Here is a 27,683-nt window from a genome sequence, read left to right on the forward strand (position 1 = left end):
TTGCTCTGTGTTCAGGTATCTACTGAGAGACAATATGGGATGTTTGCAAGGCCAGTGCCCTACCCGCTATCCTATTGCTCTGTCCCTGTGATGCTGCAATTCGTGTTAATTGAGCCACATTTAAGGGGGAGCCACACACGCCCGTGTCAGCACATTAAAGTCACATTTTCACTCCCAGGCTGAGTGTGGAGGGCTGCTTATATCCAGTGTGGGGTCTGTTCATGTCTGTCTGTCTGGCTTGGTGGGTCTAGCCTGGGAATCGTCATGCCTCTTTCTTCTACCCAGAAACCTGGGCCTTAAACTCACTCTTTACAGAAAAAGTAGACCATTTTCTCTTCTATGTGGTGCAGCCAAGGCAGTACCAGGGGGAAGAAAGGGAGGTGACATTTCCTGAGTACCTGTGACATTTTCCATGTGCCAGGGCCCGGGATGCATATTATCCCATTTAATCCTCACATTTCTCACTGCCCTGCCAATCAACTCGAAATTTGTTAGGGAGCCTTTGCCATAGATCTCTCCGTGTGCCGTGCTGGGCTCAGGTGTGCTCATGAACGGGACACGTACCTGACCTTCTGGATATCGGATGTCAGCAGGGAAAAGAGCCTGAGCCTATACCTAGACAATAGAAGACCAGAAGGGTTAGGGAACTTAGCTGAGGGGGGAGACAGCTCTTGGGAGGCAGAATACATGCTAGGGGAAAAGGAAGCTCAGATAGAGAAGGGAACACCAAATAAAGGGTTGGGAGGATCTCCCAGGATGGGAGAAGCATGCTGAAAGTAGACTATAGACCAAACATGATTGCCACTCAATGCCTCTTTTGCAAACCACAGCACCCAAAAGGAGAGAGAGAACAAAAGGGAATGCCCTGCCACAGAGGCAGGTGGGATTGGGGGTGGGGGTTGGGGATGGGAGGGATACTGGGACCCGTGGTGGTGGAAAATGGGCACTGGTGGAGGGATGGGTACTTGATCGTTGTATAACTGAAACCCAAGCACAAAAATTTGTAAGTCTACAACTGTACCTCATGGTGTTTCACTAATAAAAATTAAATTAAAAAACAAACAAACATTTAAACCATTTTATTCTTTTGGGGGCCAGGGAACAGTTTGGGTCAGACTCAGCAGTGCTCACAGCTTATTTCTGGCTCTGTGCTCAGGGATAACTCCCGTTGATCAATGCTCAGGGCACCATATTTGGTGTCAGGGATGGCAATGGTGACCACTGCATCCTGTACTCTCTACCTCCAGCCTCTGCTCTACTGTTTTATTATTAGTTTGGGGGGCCCACACCCAGCAGTGCTCAGGGATTGCTTCCAGAGAAATCTTGTGGTGCTAGGAATCAAACAGGGGCCTTACACACTCAGCCCTTTGGAGCTGTTTTACTGACCCTCAAAATAATTTTGCTTGAAAAGATGCAGCCATTTAGCTCAAGCAGAGGGAAGAAGCATTCCAAAGGCCTTTTAGCATCCACGATCTATGGCTACTCTCAGAATTATTAACGATTCCCACCAGACTTTTGCTCATTTGATTGAATGATCACTCACATTGAATGATCACTACTGCAGGAAAGTAGGTTGCAAATCCACCCGCTTTGCTGAGACTGTGAGTGCTTCACTCCTTAAGGTGGCCTTTGTGGCTGCCAAAGAGGAGAGAAACTTCTCTGCTCCTAAACTTCTTCCTCTCTCTCCCCACTTCCCCTTCTTCCTACCTCCCCTTGCCTGATTAACTCTGTAAGTCCAGTGAAGATGGCTTCCGCGGGAAAAGCTGACTTGCTCTGGGACTGCCTTTTTGAATAAGCATGCACGTGGGCCTGTGTGGTTAGGAGGAAGGAGAGCTGTCACCAAAGTGTCTATTAGGGTATTAAAAAGGTGCAATCCACGTCCCTGGACATCTGAGGTGTGCATCATCTTCAGAGATCTTCCAGACATCACACGCCCCATGGCAAGGGAAGCCCCAGAAATAGGCATGGAGCCCCCTTGCAGTTCTCACCTGGTTCTATGTCAGGGAACTTGTCGCAGAAATCACCGCCCCACTGGACTTGAGAGTCAGGGGCTTTCCTGTCCTGTTAGCTGCTAAATTGCACTGCTGTTAATCAGGGCTAGCAACCAAGTGACTGTTCTCATCATTGTTCTGACTCTCTATCTCAAGGCAACCAGAGTGCCTCTCTGTCTTGGCTTTTGGGGCTCATGAATGGGGCGCTGGCAGGTCACACGCTGAAGCCAGCCTGACAGTGTTGTTTGGTTTTGAGAGACAGCACCCAAAGGTAAGCTGGCATGGCTCCATGCGGTTCTCAGTGAATGATCAATGAATGCCGGCCCTTATTGGTCTAGAAGTCCAGGATTTAAGGAGGATGGTATCACGTGATCTCTGACTGTTGATCGGAAGGAAATCCTGGGAGGAGACATGGACAGGAGGAACTTGTTAGTCATTTGAGCTGTTTTGTTGTTTTTCCTCTCTCTTTCCCTTTGTTGCTGTTGTTGGCACGTGTGCGTATGTGTGTGTGTGTGTGTGTGTGTGTGTGTGTGTGTGTGTGTGTATCCACACACATACTTGGTTGAGGTGCTTGCACTTTTACAGATGTCACTTTGGATTGCACTGGCAGAGGCGGGGATCACACTTGGAGATACCAGGTGGTGCCCCTGGGACAAGAGCTTGTGTCGTTGTTCCTACTAGGCAGGTGTTCTGCCCCTGAGTCGCATCCCAAGGCCCCAGTTTGGTCTTTTTGACACCAGATGTGATGTCTGGATCAGTGGTTCACAGAGCAACTTCAAACATTTTTTTTCTTTTTGGGACACATCCAACGATGCACAGGGGTTACTCCTGGCTCATGCACTCAGGAATTACTCCTGGCAGTGCTCAGGGGACCATATGGGATGTTGGGAATTGAACCCAGTTCAGCCGCGTGCAAGGCAAACACCCTACCCACTGTGCTTTTGCTCCAGCCCCTTCAAACATTTTTTTATCCAGCTATTTGCTGCCATAGTTACCTCCCAGAGCCCAAGCATAGACTCAGACCCAAATATCATGATGTCTATAGATATTTATTTGCATTTTTTTTTGGTGGGAGGTGGGGGAGCACACCCAGTGGTGCTCAGTACTTCCTCCAGGCTCCGTGCTTCAGAGATCACTTCCAGCAGTGCCTGGGGAACCCAATGCAGAGCCAGGTTTTGAATCAGGGTCAGCAGTGTGAAAGGCAAGTGCCTTAACCCCTGTACTGTGTCTCTAGCCTTTTGGACAATTTTTTAAATGTTTTTTTGAGGCATCACTCTGGAAAGCTGAAATTGGACACCCAGATTCTCCTCTTGTTAGCAGGAGGCCCCTGGCTGTCTTGACCAGCACCTCTGACTGCATTGTTTGCAAGTGAATTTGCTAGGGGAAATACATTCCGGGCAGAAGCCCATGTCTTTGTGGGCCCAATATTGTTTCTGCAAATTCTTCCTCCACCCCCTCATCACAGCACCGATCTGTAGTACGGGGAGCTAGCTCCCAGAAACCCTTTTAGTCAAATTTCTGTGGTGGTTTTTAAAGTTGTGGATTTCTTACACAGAGTCCCCTAAGTCTGACTTGATCAGCCCCAGAACATACTCTCAGGGGCGAGTGCATGGGTTTGTAGAAAGTGAGTGCCTTTCTCTAAGCAGACACAGGCAGGGAAAGGATCTGACTTCGCGGTTTTCCATCGAACCAGCTAAGTACGTTCAAGAAAAAGTTTCCTTGCTCCCGCTGTCAGGGGCACATTTCTGCTTGGCCACCAAATCTACCATAGGCATCCCCTGCCCCTAGTCCAAAACTGTCATTTTGAAATCTGGCCTCCCGAGCTCCCCCAACCCCCCACCCCGCCCCGAGCCTACCGATTTCTACATTGTGTAGTTGTCTTACCACGAGCTGAATGATGGATTGTATCTTGCTCCATGAACAATTTATGGTTTCCAATCTGTAAAATCCATATAGTTGATTTGATCTCTCAGGACTCTTCTTGCCTGATTACACAATATTAGTGAGGCAGTGAGGCAGAGAGACCCTGGGCTCCTGGGCTTCCCTGGTCCGCGGGAAAGACGATCCAGCCTCTGGAGTCTCTGCCTGTCATTCCTCATGAAGCATCAGCTGGCATGATGAGGCAGGTCAGAGGCTGGAGCATCCCAGCCTGTGACATGTAGCATCTTGCACTAGAGAAATCGAGTAGTGGAATGCAGAGGGCATCTGACTGAGACTTAATGCTGCTTCAGAGTTGGTTGATGCAGATGGGTTGCAGAAAAATCACCAGCTCACAGCTGTTTCTTGTTTGTTTGTTTGTTTGTTTGTTGACCCACACCTGGCAATGCTCAAGGCTTACTGCTGATTTTGTGCTCAGGGATATCTCTGAGAGGCGATGCAGGGACCAACAGCTGTACTGGGGATTGAACCCAGATAGGCTGAGTGTAAGGCAAGTGCCCTGTCCACTGTACTCTCTCACCCACTGCTTTTTGATGTGATTTGGCACATGTTCTATATATATACCTTGGGTACCAGATTGGAGACAGAAATCACAATGACACGAGCGCTGGGGCACAGATGAGAGAGATGGAGAGGGAATTCCTTGTAGGGGCTGGGATTTGGGAGAGGGGAGGACCAGCTCCTTCTCTCCTTGTCCTTCACCCCCCCAGGGAGCAACAGGAGAGGTGTGGACCTGAGAGAAAAAAAAGTCCTGCCCGGGGGTGTTAACTGGGACACAGACTGACAGAACAAGAGCATCAGCCATCCCTTTTGGCACGGGAGTTCCCACCATCCCCTTTCCTGGAGAGAGTCTGGGTTTCCATCTGCTCAGCTGCACAGATTTGACCACGGGGTTATCATTTATTAATTCATTCATTTGGGAGGTGACACGCAGCCTCTGCCGAGGCGGGATCAGAGTCACAGCCTCGGCAGGTGCATTTCCGCCAGAGCCAGCGCCGCCAGTGCAGACCGCAGCCCTGCCTGCCTCCCGCCTGGTGGTGAGTGACTGGCCGTGGCAGGACAGAGGGCTGAGGGCACGCCGGGCAGGAGAGACCTGGCGTGGAGGGGAACGTTGGCCTCCTCCGGCTTTCAGGGGCAGGACCGAGATTGTGATCTCGCTTGGGATGAGAGGTGGGGGGCAGGGGGGCACAGGACCGGGTGGGCCTGGCCCCCAGCCCAGCATCTGGATCACGTTTTGATGCTTGTGCCTTTAAGCTCACAAGTGGTACCCAGAAAGGCTGCCCACCTGGTGCCCTGGGCTAGGAGCAGAATTTGCTTTCTAGGCTGTTTGTTTCAAGAATGTTTTGTTTTTCTACAACTTTGCGGTGCTCTGGAGAACTGGGATCAGAGTTGCTGTTTGTCCCGATGGACTTTGGCTAACACTATCATTCAGTTGAGGCGACGTCTATGGGTCCAGTGAGAACCTGGCATTCCTGAGTTAGGTTTCCCAGAGATTGCCTCTGGCTGTTTTCAGAGTGGAGCAATCTGGATGCATATGATTGGAAACCTTTGTTATTCTCCCATATTTCTATGTCCTGTACTTAATGCGTCTCGGATTGCGTTTATGATGTTTATTTTTCTGGGGTATTGTGTTACGCTCTGACACAGCAGCAGAGAATCAAATTGCTTTAAATCCTTCACCTCTGCAGTATTTGTGTGTGAATTTCTGTCCCATTTTTACCCAGGGGCACCGATTTCAGAGGAGGATAGGCGAAGTCTTAGAGCAGACTTTTGTTTTCGTAAGGAATGCCACTTAGGCATAAAAAAAAGAGGGGACTTCAGAGAATCAGGCATCTTTTAGAACTCCAACACACTTGCTTGTCTCATTTGTAAATGTTGATTTTCAGTGAATCCCTGGACTTCCCTCATTTCCTTATTTCACAACTCCTTAGGAGTGTGCAAGAGGAAAAGTAAGATGGGACCATCTTTTCAAGATAAAACACGATTCATAAAGGTGACAGCCATGCCATATGTGAGCGGTGATTAACAGCTGCAGACTCCGCTAACGGTTTTTTAAAAATAAAGCGATAAAGTTGATGTTTTCCCTTCGTTTGAATTTGCTGCTGGCTCGGGTGCACTGCCCTGATTTTTTTGAGTTTTACGTGATTCCATAGCAATTAAATTATTACTCCCAGCCCAGCAGTATTCTTAAATATTAAATAAAGGGGGGATTTAAATATTCCACACTTTTCTCTGTGCTTCCTCTAGCCCAGTGTTTTAGGTTTCAGGACAATAGCGGGACATATGAAAAATGATTACCTCCTCTATAATTGTTGGATTTCTTAGAGGGGCTTTGGAGGGTCTGAAGGGAAGGCATCTCCCAGCTCTGCTGGCTTGGATTTGGTTTGTTTTCATTTATATCTGTGATGGTGCTGAATGAAGTGTCACAAATTTTAAAAGTCTCCCATGCTGATCCCTTGTCCCCTGGCTGGGTAAGGACTGACAGACAGGCCCAAGGATGTTCCATCTGAGATGAAAGGTGGGGAGGAAGAAAGCATCTATTATCAATTCCCTTGTTATCTGAGCAGAGTGCATTTTCTCAAACATGAGGAAGACTAGACGGGAAATGGTTCTTCTGATGGATAAGCCCCTGACAACTTGCATGCGGATTATTTTTAAATCTTGTTTGGGTCCCCTGTCCTGCAAGGATAGGGAACTTCACACAGTGGTCTGTCTCCAGTTTCAGGGCTCAGGGACCTTCCTGAACTGTAGACACCTCCTTCTCCACTAAGAATCCCAGAACTCTCTCCAAGGAAACTCTCCAAGGAAAGTGCCTGGCAGTGCCAAGGTCTTTATAAAAAAAGCAAATGAACAAACAGACTGTCCCTTGATATTCCTAATATGGCATTTATGTCTCAAGGAAGGGGATCAGATGATTTGGGTAAATCTTGTAAAGTCCAGAACTGCCCCCGTTTTTGGTGGAGGGCCAGGGAGTTACCCCAAAGCACTGAGCACTGGGTATAACCTTCCTGTGTTATCAAGGAGATGGTCAGAGTTGAGTGCCCGGGTTCAGGAGTGTGGGTGGAGGAGGGGTGCTAATAGAACCTCAGGGGGTTGGCAGCAAAGGAGGCTTGGCTGCGAGCCACTGAATATCTGAAGATCCCTGCAACCCCTCTTCCCCCCACCTCCAGCCCCCATGGAGCCTCAGAGACCTGCTACCCTGGTGGGCAGCCTGGGACACTGGTGGCCTGAGCCCATCATGTGACATCCTGGCACCAATAGGAATGGGCCTCCCTCAGATACTTCTAGCGGAGACCAGTGGGGCCTCGGGATTTTGTCCAGGCGTCCTCCAGAGCTTGGAGCCTTGGGCTGGGAAATGCAGCTTTTCTGAGGCGGAGAGCTGAGCCTGGTCCCACCTTGGTTTCTGCTAGTGGTGGGTACAGACCAGCGAATCCACTTTCTGTTGACTGTGAGGCTCTCACGGCTCTATGCGGGGGCATCACTAAGCCTGGAAGTAGGTGTCAGACGCCAAGAGATAGTTTGCAACTAGAAAGAACCCAAGTCTCAAAATGGAAGACCCCGAAGCCCAAGGGTAAGACAAGACTCGCACCCCTCCCATCTTCTCCATGCCCCTCTTTTTCCCACCTTTCTTTCATTTTTCTTTCCATTTTTCTTTCATCCCCTCTTTCTCCCACTCTTCTCTCTTTTATCCCTCACTCCCTCTCTCCTCCCCTTATCTTTCCCCTTCTTTACATTCTTCCTCTCTGTCGTTTACCCTTTCTCTTCCATTCTTCCTCCCACTGCCTCTGCCTTCCACTGAATGAACCTTTGCTGTGGTGTGCCTGTGGTCTGGGCTGGGAGTCCCTCTCTGTCATTGCGGGTCTCCTGTTATGCTAGCGGGGGACAGTTTCTTCCTGGGTGACCATTCCCTGCTCACCTTCCTTGCCTGATTTCCCTCTTCTCTGTTACTGCATCGCCCTGCGCCAGGGTACTACTTGCCTTAGAGCCTAAAGCAAGAAAAGAATTACTGTCACTTTCAGAAAAATTTAAGTCCCAGGCAGCAGTGGAGCCCCAGAGTGGACAAGACCCTCCTGGCATGTCTGTCTTGTCTGGAATTTGGGCACTGTGGAAGTGCAGGAGGCAATCTGTGAGCAGGGAATTCAGCCCTCTAGGGTGAGGGGGGCCCAAGAGGAAGGGTATTATGTAGAAGGAACCCCCTCAGGACTTTCAGGAGAGGAAATTCCAATGCAGGAAAATAGAGACTTCTAGAAGGAAAAAGCGCAGTGGATTGGGTTTTCAGTCATTGAAAATTTCTGCCCATAATTTCAAAAGGAAAAATTCTGGGGGTGCCATTTTTCTGGTGTCACCTTTCACTTCTCTCCTGGACACTGCCATCTTCTGTTAAGTTTCTACACCCCTTAGCGACCAACATTGTCTCCCTGGAATACCTTTTCTCTTCTACCGTCAAGGGAATTGTCTCTTGAAGACCTCCTCTTGACTAGCAGACCAGGTGCTTTTTGCATGTCCTCCAAATAGCTGCTTTAAAGTCTGAATTCAGCACACAGCACTGAAGCATCGCTTTCATTTGGGGTGGTAGGAGTCCAGCCTTTGAGTTTTGTTAAGTCTTCGGTGAGCCATTGCATTTGCCTTAGGCTTCTCAATCTGTTCTGCCGGAGCTCCTGAGAAGCCCAAAGATCAAGGATTTCTTGCAGATCCCTAGTCTGGTTAGTCCAATATGGTAGACTGCAGTAAAGGCTGGAATGTCCGGTGTGCTGTGGAATTTCTGTTTTCTTCTTAGCGCAGCCACTCAAGGTGGAGAGGCAAGGGTTCATTGCCTTGTCTTTGAAATGCCCTGATGCTTTACGTAAGGGCACTCTCCAATTTTTCTTCCTCATTGAGAAGTATGTTGAAGCCGCGCTCCTGGTATTTTCATCACCCATGTATGCCATGAATTAAAATAGATTCATGTCATTTCCTACTAACAGCCCCAATCCAGGAAGGACTATTTTACTCACTGGATTTCTGGTGAATGAGCCTTTGTCAGTTCAACCAGTATCTGGGTTTATGACTACACTGGCTTGAATGAAACTGGACCAAAATGCTGTGATGAGCCATTAGTTGTGGGAGCTTAAGACTCCTACCCCCTGAGTTTATTCCCTCAGAGACTGGCATTTTTCTGTGACTGTTCCCTCTGATCCTACCAAAGGCTTAGCCTCATTGGCAACTTGGATGATTAAGAATGGCTGGGGTCCCCTTATCTTGTGACCTTTCAATTTTTTTGCCTTTAAAAAAACTGAATTCCTTTATCAAATATTTGCTGACTGGAGAAATAGTACAGCAGGCAGGGCACTTACCTTGCATACAACAGACCGGAGTTTGATTTCTAGAAGCTCATACGGTTCCCTGAGCCCTTTGAGGAGTAATTGCCAAACCAGAAATAAGCCCCAAGAACCGCTGAGTCTGGCTCTCCCCCAAAAAACAAAAATCTCAAGTATTTCCTGACTGCTAAGAATAGAAATGTTATCATTGGTCCATTATAATTGATTATTATAATCAATAATAAAAAAAACAAGCATTTTGTGTGTGCATACACACATGTGCATGCGTGTGTGTGTGCGTGTGTGCATGTGTGTGTGTGTGTGTGTGTGTGTGTGTGTGTGTGTGTGTGTTTAAAACAGAGGATTCCTTTACTTCCCAAGTACAACATGGTGATTCTTAGGAAATATGTGAGCTACACTCCTATCATCACCTGGTGAAATCAGATGATGGGTAACATTGCACAGAAGGGAGCGATAATAATAAATGGTGATAAATGTGAGCTTGGTTGGAAGTTTTCCTAGAATGGAATAGTCAAAAGGCAGTTCTGGGGCCTGGAGAGATAGCACAGTGGGTAGGGCGTTTGTAAAAAAAAAAAGAGGCAGTTCTGAAATATCTCCTTCCTCTCCCTGGGGTCAGGGAAACTGGATTCCAGGGATATGTTGGGATTGGGGCCAGGATGAGGTGCAAGTGACAGGGAAATGGGGATCTGTTGGAGCTTCTCTGAGTCTGGAAACTAACTAGAGGGACAGAACCTTTGCCTCCATTTATTAAAATGTGCTCGGCAACAACAGATTTTCATCAGTAGCTTGCAAATTTTTGTTCTACATTTTATTTTTATTAAGTTTTGGCTTCCCAAGCAGTGTTCAGGGGCCTCTGGGGTCTTGCCCTGTGATTCTTAGCCAGCTAGACTAACAATTTATTACAAGGGCTTGAAGATGTGGTGCTATTTGAGCTCTATGGTTCTGGGGGATTCCTGGGCCACGCTTGTGGTGCTCAGAGGTCTCCAGGGAGGCACCCAGCAGTGTCAGAGGACTATTTGGTGCCAAGGATGTAGTGAGGGTCAGCCATAGGCAAAGTAAATGCTTTAATGGTTGTACTATATCTTTGGTCCTCTTCCACACTTTACTAGGACTGATCTCACAGGCTGGAGTGATAGCACAGTGGTAGGGTGTTTGCCTTATACACGGCTGGCCCTGCCGAGCTGGTTCAATTACTCCGCCCCTCTCGGAGAGCCCGGCAAGCTACCGAGAGTATCTTGCCTGCACCGCAAAGCCTCGCAAGCTCCCCGTGACATATTTGATATGCCAAACACAGTAATGACAAGTCTCACAATGGAGACGTTACTGGGCCTGCTCGAGCAAATCGATGAACAACAGGAGAACAGTGCTACAGTGCAGGCTACAGTGATCTCACAGGATTTTGAAGAAACTTTGTAGATGGAGAATAATCTCTGTTTGGTTTTGTGTCCTAATCCTGCTATTCTCAGAGAATACTCCTGGTTCTGTGCTCAAGGATCATACCTAGCAGGGTTCAGGGAACCGTATGTGGTGCCAGGGATTGAACCCGGTTGACTGAGTGCAAGGTCAGCACCTTACCCACTGTACCATCTCCCTGGTTCCAAAATATTTTCAAGAATATAGAGGATTTTTAATGAAGATGTAGAGGTTCTGTGTGGTAAATAGCCTTTAGATTAAAAAAAAAGCAATCAAACTTACTGCATACCACAGCTTGCACCATGCAATAATGCCGTCGGAGATGGGGGGTGCTAGGATAATGCAAAGCTGTCCAGTTGCTCAAAAACTGTTAAATAACTGTCTTGTGAAAGACAGAAGCCAAGAATACAGTCTATTAAGGGACAATAGAAGTGGGAACCTCCTCGTGCATCACGGGTGCCATCAAAACTGTAATTAGACAAAATTTCCTCATCCCAAATGTCAACGCTTGGGGGAAAAGAGAGATTAAAATAGCTTCTGGATCCAAAACATTTTAAGAAAAAGAAAAGCAAAGGAGAGCAAAATCAAAATAATCCGGGTCTCGGGGGAAAAAAAGACCAAATCGGGTTAATGGACTTCGTTGCTGAGCTTAGTTGCTCCACCAAGGCTGTTTCTTGTCTCCTTAGCACTGTTAGCCTCTCCCTGGTCACTGGGAACATCAGCGTGTCTGGCCCCACACTCCCCAAAGGTCTGAGGTCTCAGAATCTTACAGAGATGAGAAGAGGGAGTTGGGGGTTATAGAGGAGCTGCGATCATTTTTTCTACCTGTTCCCCCTAGGAAAAGTTCAGGGAAAGGGGCCTAGAGCTGCATTCCCAGCTTCCAGGACATTTCCAGAGGCGCAACCCTCTCTTTTGTTTTCTTGTAGCTCCCTACAATGGCCCCAGATTCCCTCTGAGACTGCCCTGTGACTGGCTGTTCACCAGGAAGATGGCACAAAATCAGTTTCCTGGCAATGACACTTTTGGCTGGCTTTCAGCTCAGGCCTCCTCTGCCGTTTCCTGCCACTCAGGGTCATTGCAGGGATCCCACCCAACGATTTATTGCTCACTGCATTGGTTGCTTTTGCTGAAACAGACAGCATCGCACTGATGGTCAGAGCACTGACTATGGAATTGGGACCTTGGTTTCGGAATCCACCAAGGAGAGCAACCTCACTGGGGGCAGTTGGTCCATCTCTCTTTGCCCAGCCATGAACTCGACAAAACATCTTAAAAGAACATGTGCTGCTCATGTGTTGGGGTGGGCTGACTGGATGAGAAGTTACTTTAGAGCATTTGGGATGGTGCCTGGCAAATGGTAATAGCTTCTCAAATGTGAGCCATGCCTGTCGCTTTAGTGCAGGAACCCAAGGAAACGGGGAAATAATATGAAGGAGTAGAACAGAACCTGCCACAGAGGGCCAGCTTAGGGTGCAAGCTTGGAAATGGAACTCTCTTTTTTATGCACGAGGGAGTTGGTCTTGGACTTGATACTTAGACTGAGGGTGTTTCACCATCCCACCCCCTTGACCATATCACCACCTGGAGAAACACAACCTCCAGGAATTCTGAAATATGCTACAGTTACTGTGGTCCTCTTTGAGTGTTTCCTTTGGCATCCTGAAGGTACAGAAGAGAGCATAGTTTTCAGAGTCTCCTATCGATTGATGAATCTTATGATGTCTAGACATTTGCCACGGCAATCAGCATTTAAAGACATCTATTAGAATAAAGCATCTGTCTCAGGAGAAGACCTTTCTCTTGCTGCCCAAAACTAGTCTACTAAGTGTATGCTTCTTTCTCACTCAGGGACAAATTATGGAGAGGATCAGAGGAAGGATTTCCCATCCCACTGCCTTCTTGCTTACTTGGTAGGGTTGATCCTAAAAGACCAACACTGTATTTCATCTTTCACCTATATGATATATACAGAGGATATAAACAGATGAATTAGATGAAATGCAAATGAATTTTTGGATTATAAGACCCCTAAGTGAATGATAGGACCTCTAAGTTTTCTTATTCCAAAATTCATAGACCCCTAAAAGAAGCAGTGTATGTTTGTGTGTGTGTGTTGGGGGGGGGGGGTGGATGGGGAAGAAGACTGGGTAAATCAGGACAAAAGCAGCAAACGTATGAAGGGCAGGATTGTTTTACAGTTGCGAAACTTACATCGGATGAGGCATGTTGATTTTTAGTGATACACACTTGAAAGTTTCATGGCATTACAATGCAGTGGCACTTTAATTTCAAATTAAGGTAAGACCATACATACCATACCTATAGAATGAAGGGGGTGAAACACTAACTGGAAAGCTTTGGTTGATAGAGGTTCCTGCTGTTTAAATTCTAGCTGAAGTTTCTGCTAATAATAGACCATATTTTTCTTTTCTTTCCTTTTATTTTGGTTCTGGGGTCATATCCTATGGTACTCAAGGCTTACTCCTAGCTCTGCACTCAGGGATCACTTCTGGTGTGGCTTGGGGGACTTCCTGGGATACTGGGTATTGAACCCGGGTCAGCTGCATGCACAGCAAGCCCCCTACCTCTATACTATTGCTCTGACCCAGCCATGTTTTTATTATCTCCAAGGCATGCTCTGGTAAGGGGAAACTTAGTGGGTTTCTTTGAAATGCAAATCTGTTCTCCCCTAGCTATGCTCTGGACACAGTGTACTGTACTGTAGCACTGTACTCCCGCTGTTCATCGATTTGCTCGAGCGGACCCAGTAATGTCTCCATTGTGAGACTTGTTGTTACTGTGTTTGGCATATCAAATACATCACGGAGAGCTTGTCAGGCTTTGCCGTGCGGGCGGGATACTCTTGGTAGCTTGCCGGGCTCTCCGAGAGGGGCGGAGGAATTGAACCTGGGTTGGCCTGTTTGGCTGCATGCAAGGCAAATGCCCTACCCGCTGTGCTATCACTTCGGCTGGTCACTGTGTACAATTTCACAAATATAAAAGCCCTCCTTTAGCACCTGACTTTGCATTTTCAGGTCTGATTCCAAAAGGAGTGTTTTGATTCCCCTTCTCCCAGAACCACCCCATCTCTAATGGTGTCGAGTTTTCCCTAGGCCCTCACCTCAGCTCTGAGTGTAATATTCTCAGGGAGCCCACCCCATGCTGAGTTACCTGCTGGCCCCTCTACTCTGATTCAAGGGGCTGTGTCCATGGGAGATGGATATGAGGTCCAGGCTTCCTGGCCAGCCGATGTTGCTCTGCCTAGACTGAAGAGACCTCCCAGACCCACTTGTGTCCCAGGCAGAAGTGACTCTCTCAGAGCCCCTAAGCGATTGCAGATCTTCAGCAGCTCTGCGTGTGGCTGATCTTGAGCAACTCCCTTTGGGAGATTCTGCTCAGGACTGTGGGATTTGCACTGAAGCTTACCTGTCAGCTTGGGATTCAAGCCCCTTCCTCTCTCGGGCTACACTCCCAGCTCAGGACTGCCTCCATTCACGTTTGCCCCATTGCTAATCTGCAGCGTGGTGTCCTTCCGCCCTCTTCCCCATCTTCCATTTTACTGACCAGGAGAAACAGAGCTCTGTGGTTCTAAAGGCATCTTCTGGCCCTTTCATTTCCAGACTGTTTGAGGATGCTACACATGTGGCCGGCTGAGCCGGTCTCCTCGTGCTGTGGATGCTTCCCTGCCTGGAGTGCCTTTGAAAGCAGCAGGGAAAGCTGTGTGCCAGGAAATCCATGGGGCTTGCAGAGAGCACCGCTCCTGGGTTGCCCTGGGGATAAGGCTTTGGGGACAGGAAGGAACAGTGACAAGGTCAGTATTGGGAGAGGGGCAGAGGGGTGTCAGACCAAAGGTAGGTGTGACTGAGTCCAGACTGAGTCCAGCCTTGATTTGCTTCATATCAGAACAGAGAGAGAGAGAGAGGGAGAGAGAGAGAGAGACAGAGAGAGAGAGACAGAGAGAGAGAGACAGAGAGAGACAGAGATAGAGAGACAGAGACAGGGACAGAGGCAGAAACAGAGACAGAGAGAGAAAGGGACAGAGAGAGTTGGCGGGCTGGATCCTGGCCCATATACAGAGAAAACAGGGACGTATACTTTAGTATTTATTCTCTGTGAACATCCTTTTCCCCAGACCAAACTTTCCTCAGAGGATTGCAGATACCTGGATACAGTATTGATTGGAACTTTGGTGACCTAGAAATGAAGGAACAATACTCAAATAGGCCAGTAGGTTGCTTTGTGGATATGGATGTATGCGAATAGGGTCCTTTGGAGTCTAGGAAGCTCTCAGGAAAGAAGGGGTAGACCTGAGTGAGTTCCCTGCAGTTCCCCAGTCCTTGACCCACTTTTCTTAAAAAGCCTCATTTCTCTTCCCATCCCACTTGACTCTCTTGAGCCATCACAATCTGCTCTGTTACTTGGAGTTGCTTGTAGGAAGGAGGCTGAAGGTGGTCTGCTCCTCACTTCACGTCATTTAAACCTCGCCAAGTTCAGGGTGGTCAGTTGTTTGCATTGGATGGAAGAGGCTCCCAGAGGTTAGACCAACTGCTATAGGCACAGAGCCGTCTCCCAGCTACAATGCATACCCAGACCCTCTGCCCAGAGGAGGGCGCGTGTTAACATGCCACTGTGGCTCATCGTGTCATTAGTATGAGGAGGCGGTAGGGAAGGAAATTTACCAGTGTTTCTAGTACAGAAATTCTCAGCCTCAGCACCACTGACATTTGGGTCCAAGGAATTCTTTGCTGTGGGCACGTTTAAGGAGTGCAAAACTGGTTCAAGAAACCAAGGAGAGAAACAAATGCTCGTGACTACAGTCTCTGTCCTGCTACCATCCTGAAGTGTGTCATTGGAAACCCCCTTTCCTTGTTGGCATCTTCCCAAACTTCCCATCCATGCCATCTTTGAGTGCAGGGCCTCCTGGGGCTATCCTGAAGCCCAGCAGCTATGAGAACCATACACTCCTCTCCGTGCTAAGTGCCTGTGTGCAGGCAGTAAAATGCTTCAGTGGCATGAACATATGGTATCCACCTGGCCTCTGAAAGCCATGCTGGGCATCTAACAAGCATGGAGGGAAGGTGTAGCGGCTGTGCAGAGCTCTGGAAGCTAGAGAACAGCACCTCCCGCCCCCAGGAGCATCTGTGCTAGGCTTCCTCCAGGACCTGACATGGGGCAAGGCTAGGCACGGCTTTCCGGGGGAGGAGGCCGGTGCCTTGAAGACATTAAGCTGTGTTCGTTTAATAGCACTTTGTGACATCTGTCACAGAGAAAGACTCACAGAGCTGCTGTGTGACTCAGCACCAGCCTGACCTCTTAAACCTGGAGGCAGGTGTGTGTGTGTGTGTGTGTGTGTGTGTGTGTGTGTGTGTGTGTGTGTGTGAGTGACTTGGTGGAGAGGTGTCTGGGCAGCCATTCTGCTGACCTCAGGAGGTCAGAGCATGTGGGCAGCTCCAGAGGGAGCCATGATAGTCTAAATGCTTTGCCTCCTGCCTGTGCTGAGCCAGTAAACACAGATCAGGTATCTGAGCTGAGCGGCAGCTGCACTGAAGAATCCCAGGTTACAGAAGGTAGACCTGGATGGAGCTCACCATGGGAGGGACTATCTGGGACTTTGCATAAGCATGCTTCAGGTCTGGGTCTTCTGCCTGGGTAACATTATCACAGAGGTTGGTGATGGGTCTTTGCTTTGTTTGGTTGCTGTACTGGGCAGTGCTCAGGGGCTACCTCTAGGGCACTGCATGCTTGCTCAAGGGTCAGTCTTGGAGGTGTTCAGGGGTCATTCAAAGCTAGGTATTGAACTTGGGTCTTTAGCACACAAAGCCTGCTTGGCAGCCTTTCAGCCTGATACTGGATGAAAAAAAATTTTTATTGATTTATTTATTGTGGGTGTAAGCACTAAGCCCAGAAGTATTTGGGATCAGGAATCACTCCTGGTGGTGCTCAGGGAAACCATATGTGGTGCTGGTTATTGAACTGAGGTCAGTATTGAGCAAGGCACTTCTAAACCCTGTACAATCTGTCCAGGCTCATTGGTTGATTTATTTATCGTACCCAGCAATGCTCTGGGGCCTGAAGTAGTCAGGCCTCAGAGTTTCAGGGTCTTCCATCGTGGCACAGAGCAATGCTTAGGGAGTCATGTGATTAAACCTGTGAGGGATTGAACTTGGGGCCTTGTCCTTTAGCATGGGTGGAACCCCAGTCCCTTAATAGACTTTATATATAAATGACATAAAAGGACCAGAAAACATCCCAAGTTCAGTTCAGCAAGTTTTTCTTTGTTGATAGACTTTATGAATATATCCTGAACCACAGTGGACAGCCATGGGCCTGCATTCTTGGGGCTATTCATACACAGACATCCTTGTCTCCATATGGAGAGATCCTGGAACTTGAGGCCAAAGGAGCTGTTACAAATTCCACTTGACTCACCTCTTGCTTGTGAGGCTTGGCCTAATTACTTCAGATCTCCATGCCTGTTTTTTCATTTCCTGAATATTCCTAGAATATTAGAAATTGTATTCTGGCATTGTTGTGAAGGTTGTAGCACTGTAGCACTGTCCTCCCGTTGTTCATTGATTTGCTCGAGTGGGCCCAGTAATGTCTCCATTGTGAGACTTGTTGTTACTGTGTTTGGCATATTGAATACGTCACGGGGAGCTTGTCATGCCTTGCCGTGTGGGCAAGATATTCCTGGTAGCTTGCCGGGATCTCCGAGAGGGGCCGAAGAATCAAACTCGGGTTGGCCTCGTGGGCCACATGCAAGGCAAAGGCCCTACCCACTGTGCTATCGCTACAGCTGTTGTGAAGGTTAGAGTTAAAATTATTTGGAGGCACTTCTTTGGTAAATAGTATTATTGCCACAATGGTCTCTTATTAACCATTAAGAAAAATGGGTATTAATTCTGGCTTTTGATGGGGTTGATTTTCTTGGATTGCTCTTCACTTGGCTGTTACAACTGATATTTACTCCACTTCCTTCTCGAGACTGGATGTGGATACTTTCCAGTATACAATACTTTCTGTCATTCCACATGTGATAAGCCTTGATATGTCATCATTCAGGAATCTGAATTATTTTCATATAATTTGAAATTTCTGAAGTTTGACTGGCAAGCCAAGAATTGGTTTAGAAAACATTTGTGGATGAATAATTCATGAAGGCTTAGTAAGGGAAGTTGAAATCATAAAGTCTGGAACACAGGATGTAAGTTTGAATGAGTAAACTGTTAAACGAAGGAAGAGGTTGCTCTGAATGGCTGTACTGGTTTCATACTGCACAACCCTGTTGTTTGCCGTTTATATTATAGGAATAGTATCCAATCTACATAATCATGTGCAGCAGCACTGCAGCCAAGGACTTTACACAACATAATTGCATTTGCTCCTACCAACACCTATAATGTAAATGGGATGTTCTCCTTTTCACAGACAGGGAATATGGGAATCAGAGAAGTTGTTAAGTGCCATATTCACAGAGAGAATTTGTGGAAAGGAAAACTTCCAGATGAAATGAAGACTCCTCTGACTCTGGAGGTCCTACTTGGAGAATTTGACTAAACAATCCCTTTACAATTAAACTAGATATCTTGGTTCTTGATTTCCCTTTAGATTAGCTATTAGGTCTCTGGAGTTGAAAATGGCAAGAGGTTGAAATGGTAGCTTTCCCAGATCCCATATCTAATTTTCTTTGAATTTTATTTTTTTTAATTTTTATTAGTGAAACACCATGAGGTACAGTTGTAAACTTACAAATTTTTGTGCTTGGGTTTCAGTTATACAATGATTGAGTACCCATCCCTCCACCAGTGTCCATTCTCCACCACAATGATTCCAGTATCCATCCCACCCCGCATCCCCCCATCCCACCCTTCCTCTGTGGCAGGGCATTCCCTTTTGCTCTCTCTCTCCTTTTGGGTGCTGTGGTTTGCAGAAGAGGCATTGAGTGGCAAACTAACTTTCAGTTCTATATCCTTTTGTCTAGAGAAGCTTAGAGCCAAGGTCCTGAAAAATCCCTCGTAGCTGAGGATGGAAAGTTAGAACATCTAGGAGGACACTTGTCACATATGCAGCTGACCCGGGTTCAATACTCAGCATCAAATATGGTCCCCTGAGCTCTGGCTAGGAGTGATCCCTGAACAGTGAGTGGGGGAGTAAGTCCTGAGCACTGCAGGGTGTGACTCAGGAAAAAAAAACTGTTAGAGAACCTTGGACAAAAAACACATATGGGATTTACAAAACTTCGAGGGGTAACTGCTGTAGTGCAGATCACTCATCCTAGGGATGAGAGTTTTGTTTTGTAACTCATTTCAAAGACTGGCAAGCTACCGAGAGTATTCGATATGCCAGACACAGTAACAACAAAGTCTCCAATGGAGACGTTACTGGGCCCGCTCGAGCAAATTGATGATCAACGGGAGGGCCTTTACCTTTACCTTTACCTTCAAAGACTTAGGCTTCTGGGCCAGTAGTAAACTGAACATACAATGTTATGTTGATGTCTTCTGAAGAGAGCTGATTGGGTGGTTATAAGCCCTCTGTGAAGTCTTCTTGCTTGCTTCACCCCACCCCTCCTTCCCTTCCCTCTCCCCCCTTCACCCCCAGGTTCTCACAAAAATCTCAGGATGATTCTGGAAGTCCAGAGAAGGTGGGAGAGACTAAATGCTTTGGATGATGGCTTGCTGGTTCCATGTTCCTTCCTTATGTTTCTTCCTTGTTCGTAAAAGTAATTTATTTCCCAGTCAACTTTGAATGTATCAGCACAGCCCAGAGAGCAACCAGAGGTGAAAGGAAAACTTATGTGAAGTTAAAAAGGATTGTGATGCAGAAAAACTCAACTGCCGTCATGCTCACTGCCACTCTCCACACTCTTGGGCTAGCCTCACCCATGAGTGAATCTATTCCTGGACTGTGTGACATCACATACTTCACACCACTAATATTCAAAGAGTAGCCACCACATTTGATGGGGTTTAAAGTAGAAGGCAACCAATCTTAAAGGGAAATATATTTTTACATATATATACATATCTATAAAATTATGTATATTTTTGTTCAACCTTTAACAACATGTTAGTAATCTCTGATAGAAGGGCTTAATGGCCCCTGGGTGAAGTAGAACAATCTTCACATACTTTCCTCTAAGGAAACTTTTTTGAAGCATTTTCATTGGTTTATTCATAACAAACAATACAAAATAAATTATTTTGGTTCTTCTCTGGGGCAAGGGTTGGTGTTTGGGATGGAAACATCTGAAATATGGTGTTGGGAAGGTATAATGGTGTTGGGATTGGTATTCAAATATTAAGTGTAGTCAAATATTGTGAACTACTTTATAAAAATAAAATTAAACTAAAAATAAATAAAAAGGATTGTGGATAGCAAGGGATACACTTTTAAAGATTTGTAAATGAAGAGTAGGGACTTACATGATTCTATAGAAGGAGGACTGGCATATGCTGCATTAGAAACATCTTAGGCTGTGAATGTCTCTCTGAATTTCAGAACCTGTAGGATTCTTACAAATAATCTACTTACAGTGTAGAAAGGCTTTACATCTTTTTCTCTGCTTATCTTTTTTTTTTTTTAAAGAATGAGGGGAAGGGATGTAGAAGAGATTTATATTTCTAAATTACATGAATGGTTTCTTTAATATTATTGCAGGGATCCAGGAGGGAAGAACTTATTATCTTAATTTTATTGATAATGAAATGGATGTTTTCAGGGATCACGTGTCCTGGGGTGTGTGTTCAAGTTTTTCTTCTTTGGACTGGCAGATATAGAGCTCAGATTCTTTCTACAATTTTAAAAAAATTATTTATTTATTTACTTATTTATTTATTTTTATTAGTGAAACACCATGAAGTACAGTTGTAGACTTACAATTTTTTGTGCTTGGGTTTCAGTTATATAATGATCGAGTACCCATCCCTCCACCAGTGCCCATTCTCCACCTCCGGTGCCCCCAGTATTCCTCCCACCCACCCCCATCCCCCCATCCCATCCCACACTTGTGGCAGGGCATTCCCTTTTGTTTTCTCTCTCCTTTTGGGTGCTGTGGTTTAAAAAAGAGGTATTGAGTGGCAATCATGTTTGTTCTATAGTCTACTTTCCCATGCATCTCTTATCCTGGGAGGACACTCTCAATACCCTTTATTTGGCATTCCTTTCTCTATCTGAGTTGCCTTTTCTCCTAGCATGTGCGACTGGCCTCCAGGCCATGGAGTGAACCTCCTGGTACTTATCTTGGCTATTCTTGGGTGTTAGTCTCCTATTTTGTTACTTTATGTATTTTTGTTACTTTATATCAGATGAACACAATCTTTCTATGTCTGTCCCTCTCTGACTCATTTTACTTAGCATGATACTTTCCATGTAGTACCACTTGTATGTAAATTTCATGACTTCATCTTTTCTAACAGCTGCATAGTACTCCATTGTGTAGATGTACCAAAGTTTCTTTAACCAGTCATCTGTTCTTGGGCACTCAGGTTTTTTCCAGATTTTGGCTATTGTGAATAGTGCTGCAATGAACATAGAAGTGCAAATGTCATTTCGACTGTGCATTTTTGCCTCTCCAGGATATATTCCCAGGAGTGGTATTGCTGGGTCAAATGGGAGCTCAATTTCTAATTTTTTTGAGAATATTCATACTGTTTTCCAAAAGGGCTGAACCAGTCAGCATTCCCACCAGCAGTGAAGGAAATTCCCTTTCTTGCCACATCCACGCCAACACCGGTTGCTTTTGTTCTTTTGGATGTGGGCCAATCTCTGTGGTGTGAGATGATATCTCATTGTTGTTTTGATCTGCATCTCCCTGATGATTAATGATGTAGAGCATTTTCTCATGTGTCTTTTAGCCATTCAGATTTATTCTTTGGAAAAGTTTCTGTTCATTTCATTACCCCATTTTTGGATAGGGCTAGATGTTTTCTTTTGTAGAGTTCAACCAGTGCTTTGTATATCCTTGATATCAACCCCTTGTCGGATGGGTATTGGGTAAATATCCTTTCCCATTCTGTAGATTGTCTTTGTATTCTGGTCACTATATCTTTTGAGGTGCAGAAGCTTCTTAATTTAAGATAGTCCCATTTGTTTATCTCTGTTTCCACTTGGTTGGTCAGTGGAGTGTTGTCTTTGAAGATACTGTTAGCCTCAATATCGTGGAGGGTTTTGCCGACCTTGTCTTCAATGTACCTTATGGATTTTGGCCTGATGTTGAGATCTTTAATATGACTTTTGTGCATGGTGCTAAGTCGGGGTCTAAGCCCATGTTTTTACATGTGGTTGTCCAGTTATGCCAGCGCCATTTGTTAAAGAGGCTTTTCTTGCTCCACTTCACCTTTCTTCTCCCCTATCAAAGATTAGATGTTCATACATTTGGGGTTGTGTGTAAGGATATTCCACCCTGTTCCATTGGTCTGTGGCCCTGCTTTTGTTCCAGGACCATGCTGTTTTAATTATTACTGCTTTGTAGTAGAGATTGAGGTTGGGGCGAGTGATGCCTCCCCATGTCTTTTTCCCAAGAATTGCTTTAGCTATTCATGGGTGTTTGTTGTTCCATATAAATTTCAGGAGTGCTTGATCTATTTCATGGGTATCCTTATAGGGATCATGTTGAATCTGTATAATGCTTTTGGGAGTATTGCCATTTTGACGATGTTAATTCTTCCTATCCATGAGCAGGGGATATGTTCCCATTTCCTCGTGTCCTCTTTTATTTCATGGAGTAGCGTTTTGTTGTTTTCATTGTAGAGGACCTTTACCTCTTTAGTTAGGCTGATTCTGAGGTATTTGATTTTCTGGGACACAGTTGTGAACGGGATTCTTTTTTTCATGTCACTTTCCTCTCTCTCATTATTTGCGTATAGGAAGGTCATGGATTTTTGGGCATTGATTTTATAGCCTGCGACTTTACTGTACAAGTCTATTGTTTCTAGGAGTTTCTTGGTAGAGGATTTAGGATTCCCTAGATATAGTATCATATCATCTGCGAATAGTAAGAACTTTATTTCTTACTTTCCTATCTGGATGCCTTTAATGCCTTTTTCTTGCCCAATCGCTATTGCAAGTACTTCCAACACTATATTGAACAGAAACGGTGATAGTGAGCATCCTTGTCTTGTCCCTGATCTTAGAGGAAAGGCCCTTAGTTTTTCTTCCATTGAGGATAATGCTTGCCATGGGTTTGCTGTAGATGGCTTTAACTATCTTGAGGAAAGTTTCTTCAAAACCCATTTTGGTGAGAGTTTTCATCATAAATGGGCGAAGAGCTTGAATTTTTTAGCCAGTGAGGGACAACATACTTTCTTTAAAAAGGAAAGTATGTCAATTATCTGTCAGTGACAAGATTTACCACTGGTAGAGACAAAATAAGAGTAATTGAAGGAATTGCTCCTCTGTTAGGTATACAATTCCGTGTTTTCATGGTGCTTTAGTGGGTGAAGGGTCTGTCTTTACCCTTTTTCGATCAATGGTGAAGCTGAGACTCAGAGAGAAAGGGGTCTTCCCAAAGTCTAACTGTGGTTGGAACCCTTTCTTTGTACGTTTGGTATTTTTCTTCTCTGGCAGGATTTGAACACTCCTGAAATCTATTTATTCACCCCAGAGTCCCCTGTAGAGTGGTTTTTCCCATGATATGTGCCTACTGGACTTCTGACTGACTGATCAGGCCCCCGAGTCCTCCCTCTCTTGGCATCTATGCAGGGTCTGGCTGACCAGGCTTTATCAGGTAAATAATGGAAAGGAAGGCCTGGAGGATGGTGCAGGAGGTGAAACACTTGTTTTTATGAGACTGAGTCACAATCTTGGTTTGAATCCCAAGCAGCACATATGGTTCCCTGAGCACTGGTTACTCCTGAACACAGAACAGGCAACATCCCTTGAGCACCATTGCTTGTGATTCAAAAGTCAATCAGTCAAACAACCAAACAAAGCCCCAAAAAGAAGATTGCTCCCTTCTTCCTGAAGACTAGAGCAGTCGACAGCTATCATGTGTGAATGACAGATATGGAGCAGTCCTTTATTTAGGGGGGTCATATACATAGGATAAATTAGGTTGTCAGTGTTTCCCAGAGTGGGCAATGCCACACCCTGGAAGGTTCTGGAATGCTATGGGGATGGTGGAAGTAGCCTCTGGTGCAATTATTGTTGGAGTATTTCAGTTTGTTTGCTTAAAGTAGGTAGATTTCCAGGGGGCTGTTGAGATTTTATTTTTTGAAGGAAAGGTGCCACTTGCCTAAATTAACCTGGGAACCTCTGGGCTATGACAAACTTGATTCAACCCCAGTGGATGGGCACTCCTAGAACCCCTAAGACAGGTGGTCCAGTTATCAGTGAGCCAAGATGTTGCCTTAATGTTGGGCTCTGCTGCCTCAACACAGGGACATCTTTACAGCAGGGGACCTGGCTGTGTGGGCTCTTGACCTGATCATCACATTGGTGCACGTAACTTTTTGTCATATTGCATTGGCTGAAATTAGTCATATGACACCAGACACCAAAGAATGTGGTGAAGAAGCATTCTTCCTTGTGTCCAGGAGGATGAATTAGATAAATGAGAGTTCTTGGAGAAGAGGGGATGGGTTGAAGGGAACTAGAGAGATAGTATAGCAGTAAGGCCCTTTCCATGCATGTGGCCTGTCTTTGATCCCCAGACCCCCCCCGCCTCCCCATGGTCTCCTGATCCCCTGAGCCCATTTATAGGAGTAAGCCCTGAGTCAGTAATCACTGGGTATGGCTCCCAAACTAAAACAAAAGAAAACTCAGTTTCAGTATATTCTACTCCAGTGATATTGGTTTTCTATTTTTCTATTCCTGAGCAGGATTAAGGATTGCAGTCCCAATAACTGTGATGTTTCTGCAGATTAGTTTTAGGGATTTGTAGTTCCGTTAGCATGTGATAATAATTTCAATTCTGTATGTTGAACCACTGACTCATGTATAACTTGCTATTTGAAGTTTCTATATGTTTGTTATATCAGTTGCTTTAGCTTTTAAAAAATAACATTCTTTATAAGCCCTAAGAAATATTTTAGTTTAGAAAATTGTCCTATTTTCTTGGTTTTGTCTCAAAGGATGGTTTAATTGGAGCTCTCCTGAATTTTAAATATTTTTAGTGTAAAAATATTTTCTATTAGGTTATTAAAATTCTTCACAAAACAATGCCTAGTAAGCTTAACGCTGTAAAATGACACACATTGTGATTCCAGTCTTTCTTTCTTTCTTTCTTTCTTTCTTTCTTTCTTTCTTTCTTTCTTTCTTTCTTTCTTCCCTTCCCTTCCCTTCCCTTCCCTTCTCTCCCTCCCTCCCTCCCTCCCTCCCTCCCTCCCTCCCTTCCTTCCTTCCTTCCTTCCTTCCTTCCTTCCTTCCTTCCTTCCTTCCTTCCTCTTGTATTTTTTTGGCTACACTTGGTGTTGTACTCCTGTCTCTGCATTCAGGGATCACTCCTGGAAGGCATGGGGGACAGTATGTGTTGCCAGAGATTGAACCCAGGTTTGGCTACATGTAAGGCAAATACCCTAATTGCTGTACTACCTGCTGTACTATTGCTCCAGCCCCATCTTTTTCTGATAAGACCTCCTTTCCACATTGCCATGTGCACCAGAAACAAATGTATTGAATGTTAATAGCTATAATTTGTTGGCTTAATTATTACTTTTCATCTCTCTTTTTGTTCATTTTACAAGATTTATACCCAACCAAAATATATATATTTTTAAAAATTTATGATAACATTTTGCCTAGGTATATTAAATCAGAAAAAATAGGTCTCATATATACAGACAGGTAGTGACTAGATATTTAAAAGTGCTTCTGAATTTTTTGGTAATTCTGATTCACAGTAGAGGATTTTTCTCCCTCTGTTTTCTTTTCAAAAAAGGAATATAGAATTTGAAGCTGATCTTGAGAGAAGAGTGGGCAGAGCAGGAGGGAAGAGATATGCCATTCAGAGATGAGGAGTCCTTCATTTCCATCATGAAATCCAATTTAATGAGGGTCAGCCAGTCCCCGCATCACTGTCCCTTTCTGCTCCTCTAGGTTAGTTAATTTGGGATCTTCTGATGAATGTCATCTTGCAATTAAAATGCTGGCACTGACAGGTTTCATGCAAGATTCTGCATCCATGCCCCCCAGCTGTCGGTACCCTTGTCTTTTTAATCAGGACCTGTATTACTCTTTTCCACCATTTTCCCAGATCCCCAGGAATTTGTTTGGAGAAGAGAAACATTCATTGAATTTTAATCCAAATCACTTGTTTCTTGGGACCTCGGCCACAAAGAGGGGTCCATATGTTGCCAAGGTGATGCAGCTTCTGGGGTCACTCCATTCGAGAGCACCCAGGATGTGCAGAAGACCTGACACCCAGGAGAAGGAGCTGAGGATGATAAGCCCTGGAAGCAGAAGATATAGGGGCTGTGGGCTGTTAAAGTAATGAGGAATCAAATCAGGAGAGGACAAAGATGTGAATGTGACTGCCTTCTGTCCAGGAAAGAGTGGTCTAATCAAAGTTTTAGGGTCACATGTGTGTGGTGTGAGCAGGCCATGGGGTCTCTGGGAAGGGTCAGATCCTACTGACAGCACAAGTCCCCTGACCACAAGTATCATCCAGACTAGATAGAAGAGTTCGTCTCTGGGGCAGATGGCCCCTCACTCCCTCCCTATCCCCCTGGTTGTATGGGTGTCCTTCCAGTGGCCATGCTGTTATATGCCATCATGGTACTGCACAGACTTCAGCAAGTGTATATTCCACTATAGTTGCCAAGACTGTGGTTTGGCACCTGCAGACTGTTTCAGGGATGATGAGCTCCACTCGGCGCCCACAGTTCATTCATGGAACTCAGTACTTCCTCAACTAACTCCTGAGTGGTTTTGGACCCCAGGGGTCTTGATTAAATACAGCTTCCTTCTCAGTTGATACCCTGAAAGCCTGAGAGTCTACATCATAGCAACCGATTTCCAGATGACAGGAGACTGCTAACTCTGGGCCCTTAAGTGAGTAGCAGGAATTTAGCAAACAATGTCCTCATTAGAATCATCAACCTGCCAGGGATGTTGGAAAAGCTTGACTACTTGATCCTTTTCTCTATTTGAATTCTTCAGTATTACAACTTTCATGCAGCCTTTGAATTTACCAATGACTCCTATAGCAATTGATTCGTAGCTGAGTTGATCTTTCTTTCTTTCTCTCTCTCTTTCTTTCTTTCTTTCTTTCTTTCTTTCTTTCTTTCTTTCTTTCTTTCTTTCTTTCTTTCTAAAATTTTTATTAGTGAAACACCATGAGGTACAGTTGTAGACTTACAAATTTTTGTGTTTGGGTTTCAGTTATACAATGATCGAGTACCCATCCCTCCACCAGTGCCCATTCTCCACAACCACTGATCCCAGCATCCCTCCCACCCCCCCCATTCCCCCCCATCCCACTCTGCCTCTGTGGCAGGGCATGAGTTGATTTTTCTTTCAAGTTGGAAGAGAGGTGTCCAGATGGGCATTGGTGGTTGATTTTCTACTCTCTTAACAGAAACACACCCGTTCTCCTCAATAGTGCATGCTTAATTTCTGAATCTGTGAGCTTTGGGGGTAAGAGTCTCCAAGGCTTTGTGCTGACTGGAGCTAAAGAAAGTCTTTCTCATCATAGTCGAAGTTTGGGGAGGAGTGGAATTTAACTTGGCAAAAAGAAGAAATAAAAAACACCCAAGGCAACTGAATTAAAGGGAGCAAGAAAAATGGAAGCAATTCCTTGGAGCTTCATTGCCTTGAGGTCCTGCTTATGTCAGAATTCAGTGCCTTGCAAGAGTCCCATGAAAATGGCAAGTCAGCTACACCTTAATGAGAGCTTTGGTCCCTGTTCCTCACCTTTTCTTCCTGCTTCCCTTTGCGACTCTCTGCCCAGTTCTGAGTCTAATTTAATATCCACATCTCTGCTACAGATGGTCTCTGGCCTTTGGAGACTCACTGCAGAATACCACAGTGTGCTATTGAGATGACAAATGGGACAAATAAGAGAAGTTTCAAAAGCAGCCACGGG

The 27,683-nt window shown here is 45.5% G+C and overlaps 1 protein-coding gene across 4 annotated transcripts in view; it reads left to right on the plus strand.

Annotated features, from left to right (window-relative positions):
* CPNE4 (copine 4) overlaps positions 1 to 27,683 on the plus strand; it is a 523,974-nt gene that overhangs the window by 13,610 nt on the left and 482,681 nt on the right. Inside the window, exon 1 of one of the 4 annotated variants that reach the window (XM_056129318.1) lies at positions 4,817 to 4,966. The exons of 2 other annotated variants lie outside the window; for them this stretch is intronic. Coding sequence is in view for 1 of the 2 variants with exons in the window: in XM_056129316.1 (XP_055985291.1) it covers positions 7,478 to 7,500 (23 nt within the window). In the remaining variant the exon portion in view is untranslated. Of the gene's footprint in view, positions 1 to 4,816; positions 4,967 to 7,378; positions 7,501 to 27,683 lie in introns of those variants that run through there. One more of the 4 variants, XM_056129316.1, reaches the window with a different exon arrangement.

This window comes from Sorex fumeus, unplaced genomic scaffold (assembly GCF_029834395.1).
Source record: "Sorex fumeus unplaced genomic scaffold, SorFum_2.1 ptg000072l, whole genome shotgun sequence".
In the NCBI taxonomy this organism is placed as follows: domain Eukaryota; kingdom Metazoa; phylum Chordata; class Mammalia; order Eulipotyphla; family Soricidae; genus Sorex; species Sorex fumeus.